The sequence below is a fragment of the Phaenicophaeus curvirostris genome, chromosome 1, assembly GCF_032191515.1.
Source record: "Phaenicophaeus curvirostris isolate KB17595 chromosome 1, BPBGC_Pcur_1.0, whole genome shotgun sequence".
Taxonomy (NCBI): domain Eukaryota; kingdom Metazoa; phylum Chordata; class Aves; order Cuculiformes; family Cuculidae; genus Phaenicophaeus; species Phaenicophaeus curvirostris.
The window spans coordinates 14,292,736-14,304,750 of record NC_091392.1 but is presented as its reverse complement, the minus strand read 5'-3'; the positions used below and the strand labels follow the sequence as shown (position 1 = coordinate 14,304,750).

The following is a 12,015-nucleotide window of genomic DNA, read 5'->3' as shown; positions in this document are numbered from 1 at the left end:
CACCAGCTGTTGCCAAGGACAGACTGTGCCTCTCTCCTTTGACTCTTGTCATGGCTCCCAGCGTGGTGCAGTGGCAGAGTTGATCACTTCGCTTCTCCAACCGCAACCAAAAATTTCATAGACTCATACACTGTCCTGAGTTGGAAGGGACCCACAAGGATCATTGAGTCCAACTCCTGTCCCTGCACAGGACAACCCCAACATTCACACCATGTGTCTGAGGGCATTGTCCAAAACGCTTCTTGAATACTGTCAGGCTTGGTGCCATGACTGCTTCCCTGGGGAACTTGTTCCAGTGCTCCACCACCCTCTGTGTGAAGAACCTTTTCCTAATAGCCAACCTAAACCTCCACTGGCACATCTTCCTGCCATTCCCTTGGGTCCTGTCATTGGTTGCTAAAGAGAAGAGATGAGCACCTGCCTCTCCTCTTTTTGTGAGGAAACTCTAAACACATCTCCCCTCAGCCTCCTCTTCTCCAGGCTGAACAGCCCAAGTGACATCAGCCACTCCTCATACAGTTTCCCCTCTAAACCCTTCACCAACTTTGTGGCTTTCCTCTGGACACACTCCAGTAGCTTGATATCCTTTTAATGCTGTAGTGCCCAAAACTGCACACAGTACTCTACAAAGCCCACCTCAGCGGCAGCCCTGTAACAAAGAATCGTTTGGTTGGAAAAGACTTTGAGATCATGGAGTCCAACCATACCTGTCCACTACTAAACCATATCCCTGAGCACTTTGTCTACCCATCTTTTAAACATCTCCAGGTATGGTGACTCAACCACCTTCCTAGGCAGCCTGTCCCAGTGCCTGACAATCCTTTCAGTGAAGAAATTTTCCCTGATATTTGATCTGAACCTGCCTGGCATAACATGAGGCCATTCCCTCCCATGCTATCAGTCATTATCTGGGAGAAGAGATCAACACCCGCCTCACTACAGAGTGACAGATAGATAGTTGTTGACAGTGATAAGGTCTCCTGTCAGTCTCCTTCAGGCTAAACAACCCAAGTTCCTTCAGCCGTTGCTCTCCAGCCCCTTCACCAGCTTTGTTCCCCTCCTCTGGACACACTCCAGGACCTCCATGTCTGTCTTGCGGTGAGGGGCCCAAAACTGAACACAGTATTCGAGGTGCGGCCTCAGCAACGCTGAGTACAGGGGGGCTGTCACCTCCCTGCTCCTGCGGGCTGCACTATTGCTCATACAAGCCGGGATGCTGGTGGCCTTCTTGGCTACCCGGGTCACTGCTGGCTCATGTTTAGCTCACGCCAACCAGCCAGGTCCTTCTCTGCCAGGCAGCTTTCCAGCCACCCTTCCCAAGCCTGTAGCGCCGCACGGGGCTGTGTTCCAAGCGCAGGACACGGCCCTCGGCCTTGCTGAGCAGCCGCGAACCGTGGGGCCACTCAGGATGATGCAGAAAATGAACTCTCTGAGACTCGTTTTGGAGTTTTAGAAGCGAACATGTTTTATCGGGCCTGGGCGACGTGAGGGAGTGATCTCCATCAACCGTGTGTGACCAGGCGAGAGCCGGGATGGAAGAGATTTCCCACTCGTGGAAACATGTGGATAAACTTTCCCAGAAATCTTATGGATATTCTACCACTTTCCAGGGAGTCATTTTAATGTTATTATGAACTTCACAAGAGCCTGAACTCAGGCTAATTGAGAGCTGGCTCCAGCCCCACCTGCCTGTGCCCTCGAGACGGGGAGAGAGCAGCGGGGCTGGCAGGAGAGACCCCTCGGCGGGGTCCCCCCTGCACACACGGTGTTGTCACCGGCTCTGCCTGTCACCACTCCAAGGCGAACACGCTGCCAGGGGGACCTTCAAAGATCACCGCTGGGCTGAGACCAAAGGCATGAGGTTTAACAAGGCCAAATGCCGGGTCCTGCACTTGGGGCACAACAACCCTGTGCAGTGCTACAGACTAGGAGAAGTCTGTCTAGAAAGCTGCCTGGAGGAGAGGGACCTGGGGGTGTTGGTTGACAGCGACTGAACATGAGCCAGCAGTGTGCCCAGGTGGCCAAGAAGGCCAATGGCATCTTGGCTTGGATCAGAAACGGCGTGACCAGCAGGTCCAGGGACGTTATTCTCCCTCTGCACTCAGCACTGGTGAGACCGCTCCTCGAATCCTGTGTTCAGTTCTGGGCCCCTCACCACAAGAAGGATGTTGAGGCTCTGGAGCGAGTCCAGAGAAGAGCAACAAAGCTGGTGAGGGGGCTGGAGAACAGGCCTTATGAGGAACGGCTGAGAGAGCTGGGGTTGTTTAGGCTGGAGAAGAGGAGGCTGAAGGGAGACCTCATTGCTCTCTACACCTACCTGAAAGGAGGTTGTGGAGAGGAGGGTGCTGGCCTCTTCTCCCAAGTGACAGGGGACAGGACAAGGGGGAATGGCCTCTAAGCTCTGCCAGGGGAGTTTCAGGCTGGACATCAGGGAAAAATTTTTCACGGGAAGGGTCATTGGGCACTGGCAGAGGCTGCCCAGGGGGGTGGTTGATTCACCTTCCCTGGAGGTGTTTAAGGCACGGGTGGACGAGGGACATGGTTTAGTGATTGATGGGAATGGTTGGACTCGATGATCCAGTTGCTCTTTTCCAAACTAGCGATTCTGCGATCCTATGATGGCACGGGACTCGCTCCCACCCTCCCCTCACCGGCCGCGCCCCCCGCGCAGGTGCGCCCGCCCCGCCCCTCTCGCCCTGCCTCCTGCGCACGCGCGGTCGGCGCCGCTGCCGAGGGGGCGAGGGGGGGCGGCGGCCGCCGGTGCCGCCGTTGGTGCCGCACGCTCGCGGTTGGCGGCGGGGCCGGGGGGGAACGGGCGGCGTGCGGAGCGGGGCGATGAACTCGCGCAAAGGTACCGCGGCCGGGGGGGCGTGCGGGCACGAGGCACGGGTGGATGGATAGACGGACGGACGGACGGACGGGTGCGCGGGGCATGCACGCGCCGCCGCTCACGCCGGCTCCCGGTTGTTCTCTTCTCCCCGGCAGTGCTGGCCCTGCAAGCCCGGAGGCGGCGGCCCAAGCAGCCCGCGGCTGCCGGCAGGAGGGACAAGCACCCAGCGCCCCACAAAAAGTGAGTACGGGCGCCCCCGACCCGCCGGGACGGAGCCTCCCCCGGGGCAGCCCCGCGCGCTCCCGGCGCTGGGGGCGGGGGGGCGAGCTCTGCCCCCCGGGTCCCGGCGACCCCGGGATGAGCCCCCCCGGTGCCGGTGCCGCCCTAGTTCCCCGGGGAATCCCGGCCTGGCCCGCGGGGTGCCCCGAGCCGCTCTCTGGGATCCCCCTGATCGCTGCGGGGCAGGTTTGTTATTCGTAGCCCTCGCGTCCCTTCGGAGTCGCCCTTCGGGTCTCTCCTCTCCGCGGCTCCTTTCTCTCCTCGCTCTCTTCCTGGTGACGTTGTCCCAGCCAGGGGAATTTCTGTCTCTTACCCTTCCCGCAGCCCCAGGTACCGTCCTGCGCTCGGGCTCCGCGCGGCTCGGTTATTCCCTGTTCGCAGATGTGTCTGGCTGCCGGCAAGGCTCATACTGGTCTGGTTTTTTTTCTTTTAAGTCTATATTGGACTTGCAGAAACAGACGGAAGTCTGTTTTCCCCCTTGTCTTCTGCTCACCCTTCATGTTCTTGCCACTGGCCGGTTCATCTTTTCTTACTCTCTCACGATGCCTTTTCTCACTGAGCCGTATAGGGACGTTCTTCCATCTCTGTGGTGTTCCCCTTTAACTCCTTTTTCCTAGGATAATGTGGCTTTGGACTCCTCCCTGTTTTCTTTTTTTCTGCTCGTAACACTACTTGCTTCTCTCAGTAACTTTTACTGTGTTTTGTTCAGTGAAACTTTATTGGTGAGTCATCAAGTCGCCCACAGACTCTTTGTTTTTGCTGCTTGGGGACCCAGCCTGCCTACTTTGTTCTGACATGCGTTCCCCAAATGCTTTATGTCCTTCTCCTCCTAGCTGGCCAAGTCTTCACAACTGGGAAGCAGGGTACAGTGGATGCATGGATTTATATGTGATGGGGTAAAGATGTTGCTATGTGCTATGGTAAATAATGATTCAAGGGGCAAAGTCTTTTGTTCTTTCTTATTTTTGTAAAGAAATAATACATCCCTGCCCCTGGAGTTGTTTGGTTTTTTCTTTTTCTTCCCCCCTACTTCCTCCCCCCCCCCGTTTATGATGAATGGGCTTTTTTCCCCTTTGAGATGGGTAAAAGTAATGTATGATGAAAAGCTGGGGTAGTGGTTGGCAGGCTTTGACAGCTAACTTCTGTTCACATCCTGTTCTGCTACTGTTGTTTCCTCTAGTGTTGTCTGAAAGCTGCATTATGCTTTCAGTTGTATGAATTTGGAGTTAATTGCAAAGGGAACAAATTTTATGTGCAAGATGAGGTCTAATTGGATTGGTTCCCTTGTTTTCAAAAACCTTTTGGAAAGTCAGTTTGTAACATTATATGTTTTTGTTTTGCCACTTTTGAAAACAGAAATAGCTTAAATTTTATTGTAACTGGCTTCAGAATTGTTTTTGTAGCTTTCAGTCAAGTCTTAGCTGTAAAGTTTATTAATAAACTTCTGTTCTGCTGTGACAGTAGAGCATTCAATGTGCTGCTTAGTGCTGCTGCCTCGGAATGTCTTTCTGAATGAGTTTGTCAAAAGTTTGCTTTCACAGACACTTAGTAAGCACAGAACTAGTACTCTTTTTTTTTCCTGTTGCTGAAGAAGCTGGCTACTGTTAAGTTAGGGTGCACAGTCAGTAGCTGGCAGCTTGCCATACTGAGTTGGCATTTCCAGATGCGATAGACCAATCTGTTCGGTTGCCTTGGGAAACAGTGGTTTTGCTGTGGTAGACAACAGAGCCATCATTTCTTTCCTGCTACATATGTTTGGTTTTCTGTTCAAACTACTTTTACGCTATGGAGACCCCTTACTCTGTTTAATGTTTCTTTATGAAAAGGAAACAACTTTTGAGTTTTGAAGTCTCTTTGCGTATGACTTAAATAGTTTAGACCAGCAATGTAAAGCCATCATTGGACATTATTTCAGAAGATAATCTCAGCAAAACTATCTGTTTTGTCCTGTTCCCAGCTTGCTTTAAATTCAGCTGTTACAGCGCATATACTGATGTGGTAGAGGCGTACAGTATCTGTGATGCACATAAAATGCACAGCAGCTGTGATATGAGGGGTGGAAATTCTATGCCTTAAGTTCCCTGTAGTGAACTTGTTCACTGTGTGAAAATCGTGACTTGGTTTTGTATCCAAAGCTGTGTTTTCTTTAAGAGTGGTTCATGGGAAGACTCTTCTCGGCCTTTACAGAGCCACTTTATTGTCGCTGGTAACAATGTGCTTCAAAGGAACTGCAGGGTTCCTCTTCTAGAGTTGGCTAGGAGAGTTATATCACATTGTGGTTTACGTGCAGGCTTTTGTTTGAAGAGTATGAAGATGATGACACAAGAAGAAGAAAAAAATTACAGTGCTTTTTAACTCTGAATAGCTTTTTGTCTGTTTTGACCTTAATTGCCATAAAGACTGTGAGTTTGGTCCTGTAACTGGTCAGTTTTGATCCCTTAAGTCAATGGTGAGAACTGATGGAGGTGAATCCACATTTTTTATATAATAGGGTGGAAAAATAAAAAAGTAGAAATTAAGGGGCTCATGTTCTGAAGAGAAGCACTTTGTCTTGAATAAAGACTATATCTGAAATTTCATGTAATGGTAAAATCTACTTGGTATGGCCTTACTTTGAATTCAGTCATCTAGGCTACTGAAAAAGAATAATATTGTAGTATCTTAAGATAACAGCATTTGGTTTTGGTTATAATAGATGGTCTTGCATGCAGTAAACTGCTTATATATTTTTGAGTCGGATGAAAGATTAATCAGAGTGGTTAATTCAGATCCTCTGTGAATTGTTTTTTCTTAAAATGGAGATCTGCTCAGAGAGAGAGTTTTGTGAAAGCATTTTTGACAGGTGGCCAAGTGTGCGTTCAGAGATGAACATGCTTACAGGTAAAGAAACCTGTTTGCTGGCCTTTACTTAGCCTTCACAGAACGCAGTTAAGTGAGAGGTGACCTCAGGTATGTCTGCCTTTTCCTTTTAGCAGAATTGTAGCTCCTTTATATTCCAACTAGTATTGGCTTCAGCTGGAAGAAACTTCTGTCTTGGATATTTTAATTTTGCTTGACTTTATTTGAGTAAGCGAATATGAAAAAAATCAACTGAATTACCAATCAGAGATTTGTCTTTGACACATTTACTATAATTTTTTATCCAACGTTATAGGGTAGAGTTATGTACATGAAAAAAAATAAAATCCAGATGATATGTGGGTGTATGGAGAGTATTGTGTGCTGAATATTTGAATACAAATGCACAAATCCAGCTATCAAGGTTTTGGATATGTGACATTATGATGGGATCTTAAATGTCTGAAAATCATTTGCTGGTTTTGCTTGTCAGTGTTTCTCTGCAACAGTGTTCTTCAGCCTCTTTCAGTAACTGTTTGGGGGGAATAAAAATACCCCTCTTGCACAGTGTTACAGTGACTTCATTAATTACTTATTTTTTTGCACTCAAGGCTTAGAGTGGAAGTGGGAATCTGTGAAATGTGTGAAAAGGGCTTTTGGTTTTGACTGTCAGTGGTTTTAGGCCACAATATGTTGATATTGTAGAGTGGATACGTATTCCTAGGTGGATCAGCCTAGGAAGCCCACTCAATGTTGTTTTGGAAATTTACTCAGTGTGATGATGGGAATTACTCCTCTTGCCTTCTTTCTTGATAGTCTTTCACCTTCTTGCAAAGAATATTTTAATTGGAGCTGTAGCTTCCTGTTTCTGTCAAATTTCAAGACTTCACTAAGCTACCTGTGCTGTAGGGCTGTAACTTTTTATTTGCTCACTCAATGTGTGTAGGCTTCAGGTGCTTAACCTTGTGACCTCTTAAAAAATACAATATACAGAGAGATTCATCTGAGAGAAACAGTGTTCATTTCAGTTGTCTAGATAGTATACTAATAATTCTTTTGTAAATAAATAAATAATTGAATGTATTGAGATTACAAGTGTTGCGGCATGTTTGATCTTGAATGTTTGAGTCAGTCCAATGTTCACCTTTGTAACGTGATAGTAAAATACACATCAGAGACTTTTTATGGGGTTGAATGAAATCTAGAGTAAATTTCAGTGTGAAGCAGCATGTGTATTACAAAGTTTGTTCATCTTTGTTTCAAAGTCTGTATCGTGCAGTAAGAAAACATCCTGCAGTTCTAATAAACTTAATTTCTGAAATGGGAATGGCTCCAGGATTTCTAAAATTCTCTACTTGCAGCTTTGTATAATGAAAGTAGCTGCCATCATGTAAGTGTTGGGACATCCGTTAGCAAAGAATTAATGGATCATACCGTTTTGCCAAGATTCATGCCTTTTTCATAGAACATTATCATAGAACAGCCCAGCTTGGAAGTGAACTCAAAAGATCATCTTGTCCAGCCTTCTGTGGGAACAGGAACCTTGATGTGATTGTCTGGCACCTTGTCCAGCCATGTCTTGAAAACCTCTGGCATGGGGACTCCAGTATGTCCCCGAGGATGTTGTTCTAGTGATTGATTGTTCTCACTGTAAGAAATTTCTTTTTCTTATCAAAATAAAACCGCTCCCAGTGCAACTTTTGCCCATTGCCCCTTGTCCTTTCTGTGTGGCTCCTTGTGAAAAGAGAGAGTGGTCTTCTTTGTAGCCACCCCTTAAGTACTGAATACTGTATTAACGTCCCCCCGAGCTGCCTTTTCTCCAGGGAGAAGAGGCCTAATTCCATCAGCCTTCCTGCAAACGGTTCTCCAGCCCTTTGATCATTTTCGTGGCCCTCCTTTGGCCCCTCTCCAAGTCTGTCCTTGTATTATTTGAGTTGTGAGGACCAGAACAGGACATGGGATTCCAATTGTGACCTGAGAAGTGACAAGTAGAGTGGTATGACTGTATCCCTGCCTCTGCTAGTAATTCCCCCGTGGATGCAGCCTGGGTTGGAAATGCCTTCATTGCTGCAGCACTCTAATGCTAACTTGGTTTCAGCTTTGTTGTCCAGCAGGACTCTGAGGTCCCTGTCAGCTGTGCACATTCTAGCCTCCACTGGCTCCTTGGTCATGGCAGGTTTTGAACAGGCAATAGAGATCTCATTCTGGGACCCTAATTTCATCTGTAATAATTATATTTGATGAAGTAACACTGATTTTAGTATAATGGTTGTTTTATTAAGGAAAATACTCTGGTTCGGCACAGTTATGTTAAACAGTGCCTCAGTGGGGGAGGGAAAAATGGCTGCCTTTCGTGTTTCAGATTGTAGTGAGACAGGCTGTTGGGGTGTAATGTTCATATAACCGGGCCGCTTGTTCTATTTCACTTCAACTTTTTTATTTACTGTAACTACAGAGAAGGATGGTAATAAATTTTGTGGGCAAGACCTGTGGACATGTATTTTGAAATATAAATATCTCTTTCTTCCTCTTGTTATCAGGATGGTGACAGGCTGTAGAAGCTATTGAATTTTTTTTTAAACTACAACTCAAAGAAATATGTGACAATTATTATTGAATAAAAAGAATGTCAGGTTGTGTAACAAATTAATTTGGGTTGATAAGGACTGGAGCAAATAGAAGTATATTTAGTTTTGGACAACTCTTTGATTGGAGCCATACAGCATGAATCTTCTCAGATAAAATTTGTATTTCAGTCTCGAGCATTTTCTGAAGCAGTAAGGGTTTTAGAAGTAAATGTGTCTAGTTAAGCTAGAAATTCCATTAAACGTATAGAAATGTGGCACAAGAAGAATATTGTGTCAGAACATTGTATGGGATTAAACTCCATTTCCTTATTTAGAGGAGAACTCTGCTGTTATTGAGGAACAGACATAGGACATTTCTTGTATTAATTTATTCTTAAGAGACAAGGGGTTTGTATTTAAAAACTTTTGTTTTAAATTCCATTAATGTTTTTCAAGGATTGCAGTCTTTAAGGATTGTCTACACCGAGACAACTGGTGGCAAAGGTTGATGGGGGCTCCACTGATGTTAACTGGTGAACTGTAAGGCAGTAAGTAGTGTAAAACTGCACATGCTTCTTGAAAGCATACCTGTACCTTCAGTGGGATTCACTGATTGCTGATCTGTTTGTTGTTTTAATGTATGTAATAAAAGAGTAGATCTACGTATCTACTGAAAACCATTTTCATTTGGTCTCTGGCTGCGATTGCATAAGAGAGTAAGCTGTAGAGAGTAACCCTTATCTAGCTTCCTTTTCCTGTCTTCTCATGTGGAAATGCTACTATATTTGCCACTACACACAAACATGCACACACACATACACATATTTATACATAATCTATATAGAAGTTAGAAATCATTTTAATCCTTGTTTGACAGAAGCCTGGTTCTAAGTATGGATAAGGATGACTAGAAAGTTAATTGCTGTCCAGGAAATTACAGAAGCCTTTCAGTGCTTCTTCAAGCGTGTTTGCTATGCTTAGACAAAATAATGATTTTGTATTGTGATAACTAAGCCGTTTTTCTTAAAAGCAGCATCTGTTAGGTAGTTGCTGTGCCTGTGGGTGTTCTCTGAATGGATTCTGTTTGCTAATCAAAGGCTACTGGCACACTTCTTGGGCTTCCTGTATGGGAATGACCATGAGCTTCCACAGTTTGAGGAGGGCTTGTATCTGCCCCTCATCTGTAACATGCACGAGGTTGTTGTTTTTTTGTCAGAGAAGCTGATGTTAATTTTTTACAAGCTTTTGAAGAGGAGGACTAGGAAAAATTCATAAGAAGAGCATCCAAAGTTATTGCAATAGCTAATGAAAACAAATTAGGTGACCTCAGTTCTCTACAGAGGAAAGGACTGTTAAAAATGAAAATGTAACTAAGTAGCAGTTGTAGTCATAATTGTTCCCTTTTCTTACTGTTTACACCTGTGGTAATTCTGCCCAACTCTTACCCTTGTAATCTCGCCTGTATTTTAATAGTCAACAACTTAGTCTGTTCTAATTGGGACTTTGGGAATGGGCCCCATTTTATTTCTAAAAGAAATGAAAAATATTTTTAAAATCTATTAATATTTGAGGAAACAAAATAATTGTCTTTCTACATGTCTTTACAATTCTCAATATCCATATCTTTACAATATGTTGGTCTTAGCCTCGCAATATTTGAAGACATAACCTGGTTTTGACACTTTTTCTGAAGACCCTTACCCTCGTTTTCTCATTTTTCACTTTTAATCCATTAACAGTTATAGCACACTGTAATAGGACTGATTCTATTTAAAGCTGGCAGAGCTTTGGTACTAATCTTCCTCCTCTGCTACCCCTTTATACCCTAGTAACACGCTGTTTAGGATTGAGATCTGCTTTTGGGAACGGCTGTGTTTGAATGGATCTCTGACAACGTGCAGAAGGTATGTGGAAAAATGGCTAGAAAGATAAATGTAGTGTAAATAAACACATTATAGAGCAGAACTGCAGCAGTGTGTATCTGAACCTGATAACCTTACTTTGTTTTGTATTTAAAAGAAGACATTATAAACAAGCTTTTTGACTGAAAAAGGTGATCTGCTAAGTTTCAATGTGAACCACTGTAAAGGTATTAACTTTTTTTTAGTTATGTTTACTCTTTTTAAGTTAGCCTACACACTTGGAAATCTCATGATTAAAATAGTACATATGTTAAATACTACTTACTCTGATTTTATCCAGCAGAGCAGCTGGCAGGCTTTTGACTTTTATATCAAGATTCTGCCTAATGAAGTAATGTTCTGCTAAGGAGCCTCTTTGAGTGTTAATACTTAAGGAATCTTATCTTGAACTTGCTGGCTAAAGGCAAACCACAGTGTAGACTCCTGTGAAATAATGCTTCTTGACAATACTGGTGCCTTGCTTGTTTTTTCCTCAGCTGAAGTTAGTTGATTAAAAGTCAATAATTTGAATGTTAGAGACTAAAAGAATCAAGGGCTTCGGTTGCCTTGAGCTATTGTCGATGCTTAGTTTGCAGTTTTCTAAAATGGAAGGGTGAATTCCATAGTTAAAGGTCAATTATATTTTCCTGTCCCTGGGGGAAAAAATATCTCTATTGTTCTTGTTGCAGTGATAAAGATCAGAGCTACCTAGGTACAATATCTGTACTTGAAATTCTGATATGAAAATTGTTTACTAATTTCCGAACTGTACTAAAATTATACTACTCATATTCATGGTTCTAAAGAACATTCTTTCTTGGGATGTCTCTTTTTTCTTTGCATTATTCTGTTTCTTCTATTCTCCCCTCTCACCCCAGTAATTCCTCTGTTTAATAGTTGTGCTTGTCTTCCACTTGCTACCCTCCTGCTGTTGCTCACCTGTATGTGATGTATTCCTTCATCATAGACTAAGACATAAAATGTTTATACAAAATGATTATAGAACAGGTTCTTAGGTCGTCGCCTGGAGCCTGGAGATGGGTATGATGGAAGTGCTGCTTCTGTGACTAGTTGCCTGAATGATTGTTGTTAAGGGAGCGAACGCATGATTGAGCTGTGTGAGAAAATACAGTCAGAGCAGGGTGGGTCCTTCCTCTTCCCAGTTTAGGGAAGACAGCTCCAAATTCCTGTCCAGGACCTCCAGAAGGCTGGGTTTTGGTTGGGGTTTGTCCTGCTCTGTTACGCTATACAGGACTGCAGAAGCTGTTAAAGCAGCTGGTTTAATTTCTTTCTCCTCCAGAATCTGAGTACCCAATGGTCACTCATCACCTTTGGCAAAGGATAGTAGGGCAACTTGAGATCGTGTATCCTGTAGAAACACAACAGTAGAACGCTGAATCCTGGAAAAAAAAAAGGGAATGTATAATAAAATCCAAGTAGAAAGTAATAAAAAGAATGCCAGTTAACTACAGTTTTAGCTGCCCTTAAATAAGGTACATAGCAAGGTGGCTTTGTTTGAAACAGATTTTTAAATGGCTATTTTAATGTTTGAAAGCTAATTATAAAATATTTTAAAATAAATTGTGCTTCTTTATAAATT

General features: G+C 44.3%; 1 protein-coding gene across 3 annotated transcripts in view; it reads left to right on the top strand.

Moving 5' to 3' along the window:
* The first annotated feature begins 2,799 nt into the window (after window positions 1–2,799).
* Window positions 2,800–12,015, top strand: part of SRPK2 (SRSF protein kinase 2) — a 141,308-nt gene continuing 132,092 nt past the window's right edge. For all 3 annotated transcript variants that reach the window (XM_069883458.1, XM_069883449.1, XM_069883432.1), the window contains exons 1-2: window positions 2,800–2,851; window positions 2,986–3,070. In XM_069883458.1, coding sequence (XP_069739559.1) covers window positions 2,836–2,851; window positions 2,986–3,070 — 101 coding nt within the window. In that variant the 5' untranslated portion in view covers window positions 2,800–2,835. The remainder of the gene's footprint in view (window positions 2,852–2,985; window positions 3,071–12,015) is intronic.